General features: G+C 43.7%; 2 protein-coding genes across 3 annotated transcripts; both read right to left on the bottom strand.

Annotated features, from left to right (window-relative positions):
- Positions 1 to 176: 176 nt before the first annotated feature.
- Positions 177 to 5,571, bottom strand: pyroxd1 (pyridine nucleotide-disulphide oxidoreductase domain 1). Of its 2 annotated transcripts, none has more exons than XM_084447960.1 (12): positions 5,269 to 5,571; positions 4,577 to 4,657; positions 4,164 to 4,283; positions 3,386 to 3,514; positions 3,170 to 3,243; positions 2,873 to 3,063; positions 2,614 to 2,711; positions 2,379 to 2,481; positions 1,831 to 1,946; positions 1,601 to 1,723; positions 1,235 to 1,372; positions 177 to 622 (listed from the first exon to the last, which is right to left on the bottom strand). In XM_084447960.1, the coding sequence occupies exons 1-12, from the start codon at positions 5,344 to 5,346 to the stop codon at positions 374 to 376; spliced, it is 1,500 nt and encodes a 499-aa protein (XP_084304086.1). In that variant the 5' UTR covers positions 5,347 to 5,571; the 3' UTR covers positions 177 to 373. The 2 variants fall into 2 exon arrangements, with proteins under 2 accessions (XP_084304086.1, XP_084304087.1); XM_084447961.1 differs by having other exon boundaries at positions 1,831 to 1,943.
- Positions 5,572 to 14,033: 8,462 nt separating this feature from the next.
- iapp (islet amyloid polypeptide) lies at positions 14,034 to 15,949 on the bottom strand (the record flags this gene model as incomplete). The annotated part of the gene is made up of 3 exons (XM_084447697.1): positions 14,034 to 14,205; positions 14,509 to 14,661; positions 15,867 to 15,949. 3 exons carry the CDS (start codon positions 15,947 to 15,949, stop codon positions 14,034 to 14,036), a joined length of 408 nt encoding a protein of 135 aa, XP_084303823.1.
- Between the last annotated feature and the right edge of the window lie 1,449 nt (positions 15,950 to 17,398).

Here is a 17,398-nt window from a genome sequence, read left to right as displayed (position 1 = left end):
CAAGGAACATTCAGTAGATGCATAATGTACATACATGCCAGGCACTGGCCCACAGTAGAACTCAAAGGCCTAAGTTAGGAAAATAATTTATTCCATTGCAATGATCGAATCAATCTTACAAACAAGTCATGGTTCAGTCAAAGCAGACAGTCTTCAGTATTGAGATGTAGTGCTGATTTAAGGTGCTGTGCGATGCACAACTCCTGCTGACACACACTACTCAGTCTAAGTGATCTATGTCCATGTTGTCTAAGTAGTCCTGTATGTCCATGCTGTCTCAGTCTAAGTGATCTATGTCTATGGTGTCTCAGTCAAAGTAGTTCTCTATGTCCATGCTGTCTCAGTCAAAGTAGTCCTCTATGTCCATGGTGTCTCAGTCAAAGTAGTCCTCTATGTCGATGTTGGGGTTGAGCAGTTCATCTTTGTAGGGCGACAGGTCCATCTGGTTGAGGATGAGGTTCTCAAAAGTTTCCTCCAGGTCCGTTTCCCCGATCAGAACCGCGCCCATCATCCTGCCTCTGCTCAGAACCACCTTGACGTACTCCTGGCCCTTGGTGCAGCGCAGGAGCAGCTCCTGGTCCTGACCCAGACCCTGGCCGTTAAACCGCCCCAACAGAACCACCTGGTGATGGAGGGTTGGGGGACAGGACAGGACCTCAGACTGGGGGCCATCGCTCAAATGCAAAGTGTTGAAAATGAACTAGAGATGCACCGATTTGAAAACTGTGGCCGATACCGTTAACAGATATTAACATTGCTATTATGGCCGATAACCAATATTCACTGATGTCGATATATGTATAAAAACAAGTTTCTATGATAATCAAATGTTATATACATACTGAAAAACACATGGAAACTGTCTGTTTCCAAAACATTTGGAAAAGCCGATAAAATCACAGGTTTATGGCATTGTGTCCTCAAAAACAACACACACAACAGCAGCTAGACAGAAATAATGATCTGCTGTTCACATTGGCCCTGTTTTGCACATCAGACCGATACCGACATATAAAAAAAAATCACTAACATCGGCCGATACGACTGCCGATATATCGTGCATCCCCAAAATGAGCGTGGCGTTGTCCGTCACAAGACATTTGGTACTGTATTCACGCAGAGATAAGCGGCCTCGGTCTAAGTCACGTTGAAGGTTAATGTGAATATTACACGCTTGAAATGAGAGCACCTAACAGTGGTCTGGCTGGGGGGACTAATGTTACTGCTGCTGTACCTTGTAGTTGAAGAACCTGGTGATGTGTGAGAAGAGCTCAAAGCAGAAGTCCAGCTCTATGGGCTCGGACAAGACGTCGGCGGCCATGCAGCGACCGGCGTACCAGCCCATCTGACGCGCCTGCGTCCACAGACGCATCTACACCAGAGAGAGGGAGAGAGAGCAGGAGGGAGGGAGGGTACACATAATAATAATAAGCTCATGTAGTATATCAGCGAAAGAACTCTCATGGGTCTGGCGTTGAGACTAGCACCACATCGTTCGCACCTCTCATGTCACTTCAGATCTCGTACATGCTTAGAGAGAAGGCTGAGACAAGGCTGCGATCAGGCTGGTTTACCAGACTAACATTATCTAGAAGCCTACTTGCTGCCACATCCGGCTGGGCTCCCAGCATGCAGTGCAGACGTCTCCAGCGGCGTACACGTCTGGCTCGGACGTCATCATGTGGTCGTCCACTCGCAGCCCACCATCTCCTGCCAGCGTAAACTGAACACACACACACACACAGTGAACACTCCAGCAGGACATGCAGTGTGAACCAGTGGGTGAATAAAAAATATTACACTGTACGCAGAGATGATGTGTTTCCTCACATTGTTGCCACGGAGAAATGGTTCCGTGTTCGGAGTGACGCCCGTGGCGCTCACAATGAAGTCACAGCCAAAGATCTTCCCATTGGTCAGCTTGACATACACCGGCCAGGATCCTGCTGGATGGACGGATGGATGGACTGCGCTTAAATAGAGCTTTTATCCAAAGCGATTTACAATGGCCTCTCATTCACCCGTTCACACACACATTCACACACCAATGGCGGCAGCTGCCGTGCGAGGTGCTAGCCTGCTCATTGGGAGCAATTTGGGGTTCAGTGTCTTTGCCCAAGGACACTTCGACATATGGACAGGAGGAGGCGGGATTCGAACCGCTGACCCTGCGATCATTGGACGACCCGTTCTACCTCCTGAGACACAGCTGCCCCACGGACGAGACGGAGAGGAGGGAAGACGTGGAAGATGATTGGAGGAGATGGAAGATGATTGGAGGAGGTGGAAGATGATTGGAGGAGATGGAAGGCGATGGAGGGCTGGTGGGGACAGATCACCCTCAAATGTATAAAACATGCAGCGACACGCATCATCACCTGTGTCGGCTGTCTGCGGGGCGTGTGGCGACTGCAGCCAGTCCTGGTGCGTGTAGATCTTCTCCACCTCACACTGGTACTCCACCGTCACTCTGTGAGACACCTGGACACAGCCCACAGAAAAGCAGGGATTCCAATCAGAATCTGAGATTGCAACTCAGTCACATGAATGCATGCGCGCGCACGCGCGCACACACACAGACACACACACACACACACACACACACATACCTACCTCCTCCACTCCCCTCAGACTGAGGCTCTCATGCCAATCTGGCCCTAGGGCACTGCCAGTATCTGCAGACCCTACACCCCGGCCTCGCATGTTTCTCCCTAAAACAAACACACACACACACACACACACACTATACATGTCATCTGTAAAAAACACTCTTACATCAAGACATAATCCCAATATTGCCAATATAACATACACAGCGATCTATACAGGCGTACAAGCCCAGTATATACACCACTAAACCCATCTTGTGTACCTGGGGCAGGTGTGGCTACAACCGCCAGGGCCTCAGTGGTGTAGCGAGTCCTCTTACACACAGCAGCTGCCTCTGGCTTCTCCGTTTCCAGCGAGGGGATGAGGAACTGGGCGGCCCCTGCGTCAAAGAAGGTGTTCCCTATGGCTCTGTCTTTCACTGCCCACAGAACCTCGCACCCCTCCACCTCGTACCTGGAAAGAAATCATATTGGACGTACGTTATTCAAGATATATTCAGATTCATGTAGACAAACTGGAAGGAGCGAGTAAATGCTTGAGGAGTTTCCATCGTACTCACACTAGCTCCAACGCAATCCCTCCATTCCCAATGACCGCGATTCGCTTCGCTTTAGATAACCGCTTCTGAAACTCCTGCAAACACACACACACACACACACACACACACACACACACAGACAAAACATGGACAATGATCTAAAGAGTAGTAGTATACTCACTTGAATCCAGTTAAACAATCACAAGGTATTGGATTGAGTGAGGAACCAGAGGGCACCTGGGCGCTGTCGGTGTCTCGTATGCCCAGAACATGGGGGTTGTCCTGGGTGAGGAGTTTGGGTCTGCCCCCACTGCAGATACACAGCTTCTCATAGTGGATCTCCTGTCCATCGACTGTGTGAAGGGTCTGAGAACAGAAGACCAGAACAAGGGTCTCTCTCAGAATTCCCTAAACCTGGTAACTACAGTAATAACATGGTCACACATTGTCCACAAGAGGGCAGTGTTTGACAGGAATTGATAAAGACATGAATCATGTATACATAACACTGAAGTGTGAATCATGCAGCATTTTACTTTGTGAGGGTTTAGTAAGAAATGAGGAGGAGGTAGTTAGTAACAGCTCGGGCCAGAATTAAAGATGATATAGATAACATTTTTATGTAGATAAATCATTAAAAATATATAATAATAATAATAATAAATCCACAGAGCTTTTATAAAGATGTGGGATTAAAGTATTGTCCCCTTCCCCATATGAATTGATTATGAATCATGAATATATCAATGTTGACGGGTCTGAAATTAATTGTGTTTCTCTGTCTGAGATGTCTGAGGTTTGGTTCCCCCCTCTAACAAGGCTTGTGAGGCTTGTTAAGAGTTTTATTATTTTTATTTATTTTTTTAAATAATTTTTTCTAGATAAAAATGTTACCTCTAGTACCTTTAAAACCCACGCAGATGTACTAGCTGCCCACGTAGTAGCAATCAGTAAGGTCGGTCGGTGGTGACGTCAGTCACGTCACCATTCAAATGACCCCGGCCCCGTCACTCACATGTAGCCGAGCCCGGAGGCCTGTGACAGCGGACTGGAGCACTCTCAGGTTGGGGTACTTCTCCTCCAGGACACTGGACGGATGCTCCTCCACGTCAAACTCCTCCAGAGTCTTAGAAACCTAGGCACGCCCAGGGAGGAGACCCCTGCAGGTTATTGCAGTCGGAACCTCAGAGGTTCCTGGTTTATCTATCATGGGATATCCCCTTGGCTTGTGTTGCATAAAATGAATACAGAGTTGACTCCATTTCATGAATTTTTTATGGACTGTCATCTACTGAAAGATTGTTGTAATCTTAATGAGATATATTCATACAGAGCAATGGGTTAACTATATAGAGACTGTGCTGTTGTCAAGCAGTACTGTGGGCTACTGGTTTAAGCCATTAAAACATTAGCCATAAAGAGCATCACCTGCTTGAAGTTAGTGACTGCCTTGATCAGAGGAGCCGCTGTCAGAAGAGCGACAGCACAGGATCCAAACTGGGAGGCAAGCTGTCAAACACAAATTCAAATTGGTCATTTCAGACGTAACGTCACACACAGGCGTCTGGTGTTGAAGATAACATAAGGACCCTATTGTATTACCAGTGAGGACGACCTTGGCCTGAAATGTATTGCTAGCGTCCGTAGTGAGCTCCATCTCACTGTATGGTACTTCTAAAATTCTAGAGCGTACTGTACTCCTCTCTACACTGCTCCCTTGTGGATAAAGTTTAAAAAGGCTAGCATCCATAAGCTTAAGGTTGCCTATAATGACTGCATGCGCATATTGCTTAAAAAGCCAAGGTGGTGCAGTGCAAGTGAACTGTTTTGTAGTGCAGGTGTCAATACGTTTCATGCCCTGTTGAGGAATCTGATGTACAAATTTATATGCCGACTGAATGGTTCTCAGAATTCCATTATTGTGCTGCTGTCGAATCCTGGTTTCAGTGCTGTGAGATACCAGTCACCTATGTGAGATACCAGTCACCTATGTGAGATACCAGTCACCTATGTGGAAACACTGGTATTGTTGCCTTTTTTAATTTTTGTTGTATGTGTTTTGTAATGGACCATGAGTCTGCATAATAAAAGTTGATTGATTGATTGATTAAAATGCTCACCTGCTCCGCACACGTCACACCTGCGATACCCCCACCGACAACAACAAACTTGAATGTCAACTCTGTATTTGCAGCCATTTCTTCTCTTGATAGCAGGTAGGTGATGTAAGGTAGCCAACTCAGTAGCTTGCTAGCTAGACAGCTTACGTAAACTAGTAGACAGAGTAGCCTACAAGGTAGCACTAACGTTAGCTAGAATAAATAGGCTACCTTCTTAACCCATAACACTACGTGTAAGTGTCAGTCACAACTTGCTTCGAAACGGATAATAATATTTAGTGTTGCAATGTATACCAGCGGTAAAATAATTTTCATTCAAGTGATTGCGAGAAAAACTTTAAGGCATGTAGCTACAGTAGGTAGCCACTGAAGCTCAAGCATGGATGCACTGTGAGTGCTTCCTTGTTCTGACCATAGACTACGGAATATCGCAAGGTCAAAAGACATTTTCCCTATTTACATAATGTTGCGCTGCGTTGTTTTCATTTGCCAATATTCTTCTTCTGAATCATCTTCATAGTCTACTGGAAATCCCTATATGGCTCACTGTATATTAAACCCCCAAAAGTTGTTTCTTATGATTAAAATGTGATCTGTATGCTTAGAATCTGAATTCTTTTTATTGCCATGCAGGGTCCCTGATTACCAGACTCTGATTGTTTTTCACTGCCATTGTTTTCGCATTTGGAAATACATGGAGGTGAATGAGCCATAGTGAGCCATCAGCTGCTTTCACTCCCATGTATTTCCAAACGCGAAAACAACGGCAGTGAAAAACAGAGTCTGGTAATGATGATTTTGTAACCCCAACATTTCATAATGTAATAATTTCAGACAAAATATCATTTTTTTATGGAAAAGCAATACTTTTACTCTGCAGCCTTTGCAAAGCCCTATGGATGTATTATTTTTGAAAAAATGTTTATTTTAATCCACATATAACATATTATACCTTTAAGTTTTATTTGAAGGCCAAGCAAAGGCCAAACTGACAGCTTCTCACTTGGCAGGTAGCTCAAAAACATATTTCCCTCAGTGTCTAAGGTTGAGAGTTCAAGCCCTGGGTGATGCAGAATAAGCATGCTAATGCCTCAGTCATTGTACTGTGTGGATTTCAGACACATCACTGTAAAGATATTTTTTAATTTAATACGTTAATAAATAAATTAGGGTCCAGGCAGCGACCCTCATGTATTTGTAATTTGTCTCCTCTTCCTCTTCTTCCTCCTTTTTCCTCTTCCTCCACAAAATGCTTCGCCCTGACTCGCTGCTGCGCAGCAGCTAATTGGATTATTTGACAGTAATTGAAAACAGAATTTTGATTTGGTGAAACTATACTCACTGTAAATTTCACACGGGGTCCTAGAGGATCATTGCAAGACGGCCTAATTACTACACACCCCTGTCTCTTAATGGCACAGTTTAATCAAATATGGTCCTGTCCCCTAGCACCAAAACATTGCTGCTTCATGCCAGTATGCGTCATCAGTTAAAAATAGACATTGTAAGCATACAGATAGAAATAAAACATCTGAATGAGGAAAACGACAGTTAGGACCCAGGAGAGTGCCATACGACATACCCTGCCCCAGCCTTCCCAATGGTTGCCCAGTGGTGGACAACCTGTGACGCATACAAAAGCAACATTACTGCCAGCCTGACAGTTTCAATTTCAGCCCTTCAGATTTAATGCATTCTCACTCCATCCGCCTGGACTACCAACCCACCTGCTGGGTCATTCTTTATTTAGGCTTGGCAAGTATGCGTTTATGTGACACAGGGAGAGAGAGAGAGAGAGAGAGAGAGAGAGAGAGAGAGACAGAGAGAAAGAGAGATAGAGAAAGACAGGGAGAGAGAGAGGGAGAGAGTGCTGTTGTGACAGTACGTCCAATGGAATACAACCACTGGACAGACTGTCAAACAGAACAGATACCTTTAAATACATTTGTAATTTTAAAAAAAATGCTGTGTTTACATAGCTCTCACTTATTTGTACTTATATTTTTCAAACTGCAATGTCCACATTCTTCTATTTTAAGTTATCTACACATCTCCTTATTTTAGCATAACTTTAATTTTAGATTGTAGATGTTTGGGGTGGTGTTTGGGAGACGGGTGTATGCCGTTGGGGAGGAGAAATACACTAATATAAAGTTATTGAAACATGGATTCATCTATAATCCTTAGAGATAGAGAATGGAACACTATAACCTTCATCATACTCTCTACTACTGTATCAAATATGATAATGAAAGTATTTAATTCATTACAGCAGTATAGCTGCCTCTCCCAATTATTAATACTAAATTAAGTCTTACAGTTTGATCCAACCAGACCTCTATCTCCATACAGTCCAAGAGAACTACTGTATCACTAACTCTGTGTGCGTGGTTAGCATCTTAATAGCTCTGACCTCTACCTTCTCTGTTATAGTCATGCAGACACTAACGTCAGAATGGGAGACAGAGGCAGCCTATCAATGACTGGGACGTATATTCTATTAAAGGAGTAGTAAAGGGAAAATGCATGTTTAGCCCTGTTTTAAGGTTACTTATGATCATATACAATGGTTCAGATCAAAACGTTGACAAAACTAGCACTTTTGAGAAAGTCTGATAATTGCTCTACCACCGTTTAGGTCATACAATGGATGTGGGTGGGCACCTTGAAAAATCATTCAAAAACATGTTAAACTCTCAATTTCAAAGACAAGAAGCTCACCGAGGGGGTAATTCGCCGCAAAGTATGAATCCTGTAGGGTTTTATTGATAATTTTATGAAATCCATTGACTTGTATTGAAGCGACTGTTGTAGATGTGTAGATCAATCCGCAGAGGGGATTCAGGAAGCGGAACTACTTACGGTAGCTATTGTTATTGTTTATGTTGCTAGGCTACCTAGTTTGCGGAGGTTTACACACGTATGTGCTGCGATAAATAGTTCTATGCTAAATATTTTAAAAAGCCTTTTCCAGAACTAGAATCTTACTTTATGGCGAATTAAATGTCAGAACGCCAACTAACACCTCGGTGAGTTTCTTGTCTTTGAAATCGAGAGTTTAACATGTTTTTGAATGATTTTTCAAGGTGCCCACCCACATCCATTGTATGACCAAAACAGTGGTAGAGCAATTATCAGACTTATTCAAAAGTGCTAGTTTTGTCAACATTTTGATCTGAACCTGAAATCTTGTATATGATCATAAGTAACCTTATAAAACAGGGCTAAACATGCATTTTCCCTTTACTACTCCTTTAAGGTTTAATAAAGCCAACTAGAGTCTCCGGTGTGTTGTTGGACAGACTGGCAGTAAAATAGAAGAGAGCTGATATGAGACTGAAAACACATTTCCGCTGCAGTCAGAATAATTGCTGAACACTATCACAAGGGAAGAGCCACTAAATGACCAATGCAGTTTAGAAAGCCAACACTCTTTATTCGTCCCCCCCCGGTCATCTGAGCACTCGTGAAAGCAAACTATCTTTGGTGAGAACATTTGTCATGGCTCAAAATGACTCATCATTCCTGAATTTCCTCTCTGGGTTTGTATTCACACATATTATTATTTGACATTTCTGGACCCCTTATTATAATGTTATGCGCGCATCAGATGTTTCCAACACGTCCTCCAATCACAACATTAGGAAATACAATTAAGGACCAAAGAGAGAACAGGCAGCATACAACGACATCAGGACAGACAGTAAACAACCAGCAGCAGCAAGAGAACAGAAGCATGTACAGTATGTAAACAGTAAACAGGACAACATACAAGGACTAGGGGATATTAGAAGTCTGGGAAACAGCTGCAAGTGTCAGTGAGAATGACCATAATAGAGTCCTTGAAAACTGACTTTCGGATAAATTTGATTAAATAAAATGTTTTAGCTAGAGTAATTAAAAGAAAAAAGTACACATGCAATATTAGCTCCACTTTTACATACAGTGCATCCAGATAGTATTCATATCCCTTCACTTTTTCCACATTTTGTTACGTATGCTAGTGCCTTATTCCAAAATGGATTATTAAAGGACATGTTCGGAATTTAGCATTATAAGCCATGTTAGGCTGTTATTTAATCGGAAGCATACTTTTTTTTGCGATTTTTTTGTCAGAACATCAACGGACACCAGTGACCACTCGGTGAGTTTCCTGTCTTTGAAAACGAGAGTTTCTGGTGTTTTGGGGGGATTTTGTCTATGCACCTATGGATCCATTGAGTGTGTTAGCGGCGACGGGCTATATCTCGAGAGTGCACCGTTTGATGAAACTTTGATATCGGCCGTTGTATATGGTCGGAAATAACCTTATAACATCGCTTTTAATGCTAAATTATGATCCTGTTCTTTAAATTATTTTTCTCAAAATTCTACACACAATACCCCATAATGACAAAGTGAAACAAATGTTTTGAATTTTTTGCAAATGTACAAAATAAAAAATTATCACATGTACATAAGTATTCACTTTTTTTGCTATGATACTCAAAATTGAACTCAGGTGCATCCTGTTTCCACTGCTCCTTGAAATGTTTCTACAACTTGGTTGGAGTCACGTGGTAAATTAAATTCATTGGACATGATTTGGAAAGTCACTCACCCGTCTATATAAGGTCCCACAGTTGACAGTGCATGTCAGAGCACAAACCAAGTCAAAGGAATTGTCTGTAGAGACATCTCTGAGACATGATGGTATTGAGCCACAGATCTGGGGAAGGGTACAGAAAAAATCTGCAGCATTGAAGGTCCCAACGAGCATAGTGGTCTCCATCATTCGTAAATGGAAGAAGTTTGGAATCACCAGGACTCTTCCTAGAGCTGGCCGCCTGGCCAAACTGAGCAATCGGGGGATCATCATCATCATCAACCTTTATTTTACTAGGCAAGCTAATTAAGAGCAACTCTTATTTACAATAACGGCCTAGGTGGGGGTAAAACCCCCCCTTGGGGGATGGGGAATAAAATAAAAAAGAGGTAGTGAAGGGGAGAAGGGCCTTGGTCAGAGAGGTGACCAAGAACCCAATGGTCACTCTGACAGAGCTCCAGCGTTCCTCTGTAGAGATGGGAGAACCTTCCAGAAGGACAACCATCTGTGCAGCACTCCACCAATCAGGCCTATAAAGTAGAGTGGCCAGATGGAAGCCACTCCTCGGTAAACGGTGCATGACAGCCCACTTGGAGCCAAAAGGCACCTAAAGGACTCTCAGGGAACGAGGCTGGGACTGGGACTGGGACTGGGGCTGGGACTGGGACTGGGACTGGGACTGGGACTGGGACTGGGACTGGGACTGGGACTGGGACTGGGACTGGGACTGGGCAGTAAACTAGGGGAAACTAGAGGGGGGAGCTAGAGGGCCAGGAGTGACGTGGGACTAGTGAAGGGACTAGTGAGGGACAGGTGTCTAGAGCTGGGGCTGGGAGGACACAAACTAACATAGAAGACAAGACAACGAACACAAGACCATACACACAAGGAGGCAAAACAAAACCTGGTGACAAAGTGATCAAAGTGTACAAAGATCTCTTGGGGTAGTGCAGGGGCAGTCACTGGGAGGGGAGGTGCTCAGGGTCCAGAGGGCACAGGAGCTGAGGATCAGGAATCCAGGCCGGAAACAGGGTGAGCAGGGCGAGCCAGGGGTCTGGGGCAAGGGTCTGGACCGGGAGCAGGGGGCGAGCAGAACGAACCAGAGGTCCGGGGCAGGGGCGAGGGTCTGGACCGGGAGTGAGCAGAGTGGACCAGGGGTCCGGGGCAGGGGCGAGGGTCTGGACCGGGAGTGAGCAGAGTGGACCAGGGGTCCGGGGCAGGGGCGAGGGTCTGGACCGGGAGTGAGCAGAGTGGACCAGGGGTCCGGGGCAGGGGTTGCACCGGGGCAGACCTGGCCCAAACCATAACAGAACGGGGCATAAAGGGTGTGAATACATAGACACGTGATATTTTAGTGTTTTATTTCAAATAAATCTGCAAAGATTTAACAAAAACTACTTTTTTTCTTCCTTCTTCATTGTGGTGTATTGTCATTTGTGTGTAGAATCTTGAGAGAAAAATAAATTAAATCTATTTTGGAACAAAATGTGGGAAAAAGGGAAGGGATATGAATCCTTTCCAGAAGCTCTGTACAACATAACATGATTAGCTCTGACCAGCACCTGGCCACGGGTAGGTACTTAGGTAGGTGTGAATGAGATGTGGGGAAAATACATTTCCGGGATGAGGTCAGATGGATACAGAATCTGTATCCAGAATTCAATTTAACACAACCCTTCTCATTAATAATAAACTGAAGTGTATAAACATCTCTGTGGAGGCCAGCCTTTTCTAACGACACTATTGTTAGTGTGCATTAACCCGTAGGAACCCGAGTTGTTTATAGCCTACGAGGGGTATGGAACCCTCATCTCTGCCCCCCTAAATTACAGTGTCAGACTGTTAATGGCTTCAATATGTTTGGACTAATCAGCAGAAGTTGTGTTCTGTTTTTTCTAGCCCACTCAGGCGAGAGTTAAAATGGATCCCAGTGTCTCATATCAGTCAGAGTGCTGTTCATCAAATGAAGGTCAGTGCAATGTGTCACTCCTCTCCCCCCCTCACTCTTCACCATACATGCCACCTGTCTGACAGTCCTATGCTTACTGCATGAGGTCTTTATCAAGCCAAGTAAGGCCTACACAAGTTTTGTTGCCTACACGTTTTTTTGTGTTTGTTTTTACAGCTCTCAAATGTATAAACAGTAGGATCAGTATATCGCTCTCCATCTTTCGCCGCAGGCTCAAAACTCAGCTCTTCAAGAAGTACTACGATTATCCTCCCTCTTAAGCACCTACTGTATTTTAGATTGCTATTCTTGAACTTTGCCTTCAGCACTAGATTATGTTCTTAGTCACTTGTTTTAGAGAGAAGATGCACTTGTGAGTTCTGGCAAGTAGTAGTACATTGGCTTTTCCTACATTAAATGCAATTATTGTAAGTCGCTTTGAATAAAAGCTTCTGCTAAATGACTGTAATGTAAATGTATACCCCCCCTCTTTCTGTGAAGTGCATTGTGTTTACAGATACCGGGTAAGTATCAGTAAGTACCGATAAGTATCAGTACGTAGGGGAGAGCCAGGTCAAAAGTCGCACGGGACGAAAGTCACGTTCACATTTTCTCCAGAATGACTGGACCTGCAATCACGTGGTTATACATGCCTGCACATATTACCGTGTACGAGCTCCATTCAAATTTTGGGCGCGATCGTATGAAGGTATTTTTGGTGCAAAAGTGCTGAACACCTGTAACAGTGGAATTGTAGTCATAGAAAAATAGTCACACATGCGTATCAGTAAATTCAAAGTCACAGAGAAAATTTGCACACTTGTTGGAGTAAATTTTGTAGTCAGAGAGAAAGGTTTCACACTTCTAGGAGTAAATTCGTAGTCAAAGAGAAAAGTTGCACACTTGTAGGAGTAAATTCGTAGTCACAGAGAAATGTTGCACACTTGTAGGATTTATTTACTCTCTCATACAAACACAACAACAAATCAGCAGCTAAGGGTACATGCATTTATGTCTGTGGGTACACAAATTACTTTTGCACCAACTGTCTCAGGGGCGGGGCACTGCTCAGAGATTGGCCAATCAACGGAGCCCTTGTACACATGTCATTTACACTAAATGCGTGTACCCTTAGCTGCTGATTTGTTGTTGTGTTTGTATGAGAGAGTAAATAAATCCTACAAGTGTGCAACGTTTCTCTGTGACTACGAATTTACTCCTACAAGTGTGCAACTTTTCTCTCTGATTACGAAATTTACTCCTACGAGTGTGCAAATTTTCTCTGTGACTTTGAATTTACTGATACGCATGTGTGACTATTTTTCTACGACTACAATTCCACTGTTACTGGTGTTCAGCACTTTTGCACCAAAAATACCTTCATACAGGGGAACCATGAAGAGGCAGAGCGCGGGCAAGGTGGAAGCGAGGATGTAGCCGTAATGAAAATGTGCTGTATAAAGTTTGATTTGATTTCATACACAGCATGGTGTACATATTTCATGCTGTCATAGGTGTTCATAGTTCACCTGTAATGCATTAATGTCATTGTGGTTGGTGACCTTGGCTTTGCAATAATGTCCAGAAATCTTTGATTGTTAGTTGTATAATAAATGATACAATCTGTTTGTGCAGCACAAGAATTGAATAACTTCGCTTAGATTCAACATAGGTCCACCTTGAGATCATAAGCAATTTGTTAAGAAGTAAAGGCACAATTAAAAGACAGATTAGGCCTAGTACAGGTCTAAAGGAAGGGCTCACTCCCCTGCTATGCCTCACTCCTCCTGCATGGTATTATGGTAATGATGTGCAGTAAAACTATGAATTTCAAAATATTTTCAATCTTTATTAAAAACAAAACAAATGAATCAGACAAACGAAATATGTATGTGAGATGCCTTTACATCAATTAACTTCTTTCTCATTACATTTTATTCACATGCCATAGTTCTATAATGTTGCACCAAGCCATGTCTGGCTTTCAAATCACCTCATTCACTAATTGGTATAGTACCAAATACCTCATCAAAGTTTTTCTTTTTAATTTATTATTATTAGCAAAGGCACTGTTTTTTGTTTTTATTTATTTATTATTATATGTTTAAAAAGAACCAAAATCGTTCCTGTTTTTCCCTCCCAAATGTAAGCCTATACGTTTTGCTTTTACAGCTGGTCATAGGAGCTGAGGATAAATAACAATAGCTACAGCTTGCTCTATTTCTAGAGAGGCTAGTAGTTGGCCAGCTGCAGCAGGTCCCTCTTCCCGTAGGTGCCGGAGCCTACGTTGGTGGGGGCGTACACAGTACCGACGGTGTTACTGGAGCGAACCAGGAACTCGGCCAGTCGCTGGGTCGCACAGGTGACTGTGTTGCACCTCCGCTTCTCTAGACCTATGTTGTGGCTGGTGGGAGAAAGGACATCAGATCAATGAGCAGGCATATCAATCAATCAATCAATCAATCAATCAATCAATCAATCAATCAATCAATCAATCAATCAATCAATCAGAAAATCACCCAGTCAGTCAGGTCACATGAGAAGTTAGTGAGGCAAAACCAAATTACTATTCTGTAGATCTTTTTTACATGAATCTACAGCACAATATCAAACAGCAACAACAACAACAACAACCATGACAACAATAATAACAACAAAAACGGCATCAACAACAAAGCACTCTGTGCAACTGTAGGCTAGGCCCTACCTGTTGAAAGCTTTGAGTTGTCGTTGGGGCCGCGCGACCACCAGGCTGAGGAAGGGGTTTTGGAGGAAGGGGTTTGGGGCGAGCCCGGGGACCATCCAGCCTTCTTGATCCGGGGAAGCGCTTTCCTGCCCGTTGGCTGAGGAGCTGAAGTACCTGAGTCAGAGAGAAGTGGCAGAAAGGTTCACACCACTCACTCATACCCACGGCAAAACATTCATCGAGTGCACCACGAGGAGAGGACACTGTTCCATGAGTGCGTAATTGGGTTCCAACCTCCTCCGCCTCGAGGGAACGTAGCCCTTCTAATCTGTCTCACAAGCCGCCTTCAGTTTAGCTCACGTCGTTGATTTCCAATAGTTAAAGATGACTGTTCCATTTCAGTTAGCCTATGCAAATCTGATATAAGTTTCAGTTGAGTTTTATAATTATTTGTCATATTTAACATTACTTCTTCTCCCACTTAAAGGACTATGCTCGTTTTTGAAAACCTGGACCTTATTTACGACATATTATAAGAAGTTTGACTCACCCAGATCACTTTTGTGTTGTTCGGAGGCAGGTAGAAGAAATTTAAAATCCAGCGCGAGCCAGTATATCCATGTAATGGCGGCGCACGGGGCATAGGGAATGCAGTTTCTCAAAATCCATTTTCGGCCGCTAAACGGTTGTTTTCATCAATCACATTGCATGAATCGACAGTTGATATTCCTCTACGCGAGCCATTCTTTCGGTTGGTTTTCAAATACGTGGTCTGTAGCCACTGTAATATGATCTTTAGAAGCCTCTCCCCCACTTGCTCCAGCACGCATGCGCACAGGCCAGCGCGCAGCCTGCTATTCTCCGGCTCACGTTCTCTGCGCTACGATCGTAGTTGGTGCCGAGAATATTGTCGTCGTCATTCGTCAGCAACAATCCGATCGTAGCGCAGAGAATGTGAGGGAGCATAGCCAGTGTAAAGATCATATTACAGTGGCTACAGACCACGTATTTGAAAACCGAAAGAATGGCTCGCGTAGAGGAATATCAACTGTCGATTCATGCAATGTGATTGATGAAAACAACCGTTTAGCGGCCGAAAATGGATTTTTAGAAGCTGCATTCCCTTTGCCCCGTGCGCCGCCATTACATGGATATACTGGCTCGCGCTGGATTTTAAATTTCTTCTACCTGCCTCCGAACAACACAAAAGTGATCTGGGTGAGTCAAACTTCTTATAATATGTCGTAAATAAGGTCCAGGTTGTCAAAAACGAGCATAGTCCTTTAACCTCATAGTGTATGGGTAACACAACGTTTTTGACTCAACGTAACTGCACAGAACCGAACAGAAGATTCAAAAGATTCAGAAGATTCACTCACCTGCTGTTGCTAGGGGCGGTGGCGACGCACCGCAGCAGCACGAGCGACATGAGCAGAAGCACGGGCGGTCTCAGGTGATACATAGTTCACGGGGGTGTCCTGGAAGAAAACATGTCTTGAAACCTCAGGTTAGGCTATCTCACATAGTCTAACAGTCAATTGAGTTGGCTTAAAGAGAGATGACAATACGCGTCTCCATTTAGGATGTCATTTCTATGCAGCATTTCAATCCACTCAGAAATCAGAACTGATAATGGGTAGGACCTTTGCAATTAGGTTTTAACATACTGTCAGTCTACCCTCTTAAGCATCTATTGTATTTTAGATTGCTATTCTTGCACTTTGCCTTCAGCACTAAATTATGCTCTTAGTCACTTGTTTTAGAAAGGAGATGCACTTGTGAGTTCTGGCAAGTAGTAGTACATTGGCTTTTCCTACTGTACGTTAAATGCAATTATTGTAAGTCGTTTTGGATAAAAGCCTCTGCTAAATGACTGTAATACTGTAATGTACTGTAAAGTACACCAAAATTAAGACTCAACATTCTTGTTACAAAAGACTGAGTGAAATGATGAATCCAAGGTGCAGCACTAAGAGAACAGTGGAACGAGGGTCCTGCCAGTTGGAACGTCCCCTCTCCTCTGAACACAGCTCTCTACCCACCTCAGTCCAGAGAGAGATGTCCAAACCGCTGAAGAGAGACCGACTACGTTACGCTACTTACCCTCAGTAGTTTAGCACAGTAGCCAGTGGTTCCAGAGAGCAGTGACAGGTTTTATTCACACACACACACACACGCGCACAAACACACCGAGCACAGTCAGACTCTGTTATAGGCTCCACCGACAACCACTTGTGACATCAGCCTCTCCAAATATAGCCTTGTCTTTCCCCATGAATAAAAAATGCGAGTTCACCTGAAGAAGGAATTCATTGGACAGCTAGGGTCACACACACACGCACACACACGTCACCATCCTCATCATTACCTTCGTCATTAAAATCATCATCATTATTAGTGGCGATAGTTGAGCTGACCTGTCGTAACTCAAGGGAGAAGACAGCCAAAGCTGGGAATCTTTTTTGTAAAATCTTGTAATAAGTCTGGGCAACAAACAGCAAGAAACTCAAAACATTTTTATTCTTATTTTTTCTCAAGTTCTCAAGTTATGGAACAATACGATTCAAAGGTAAAGTAGGCACTCACTATACCTCCCATGGGCGTCTCTCAGAGCTCTACCGCAGGGTTGGAGTCAGAGGAGAGGGTAGCTGGTCTAATGGACATCTGTCACACATGCGCCCGCACAAACACACTCACACATACGTTCACAAAGACACAGACATACACACACATGCGGTATATACACACTATATACATGTACACACGTGCACACATACACACACACAGATGCACACACACCTACTGTATCATAGATGCACAAAAATACTTATCTGAGTGTCTCAATGAGGTTTATACATGTTACGCCATCTTGTGAGTTAGAAGAGGGGTGTGAGAGGGGAGGAGAAGAGGA

The sequence above is a fragment of the Borostomias antarcticus genome (assembly GCF_949987555.1).
Source record: "Borostomias antarcticus genome assembly, chromosome: 13".
Lineage (NCBI taxonomy): Eukaryota > Metazoa > Chordata > Actinopteri > Stomiiformes > Stomiidae > Borostomias > Borostomias antarcticus.
This window is presented reverse-complemented; position numbering and strand designations above follow the sequence as displayed.

What these genes read in the sequence shown, in the direction of transcription:
- pyroxd1 (XM_084447960.1), bottom strand. Translation starts at nt 5,346, where the DNA reads ATGGCTGCAAATACAGAGTTGACATTCAAGTTTGTTGTTGTCGGTGGG. An exon ending in GCCTCCGGGCTCGGCTACAT is followed by an intron (nt 3,515 to 4,163) that starts GTGAGTGACGGG and finishes TTCTGTTCTCAG; the next exon opens with ACCCTTCACACAGTCGATGG. An exon ending in CCCGCAGACAGCCGACACAG is followed by an intron (nt 1,947 to 2,378) that starts GTGATGATGCGT and finishes CCGTCCATCCAG; the next exon opens with CAGGATCCTGGCCGGTGTAT.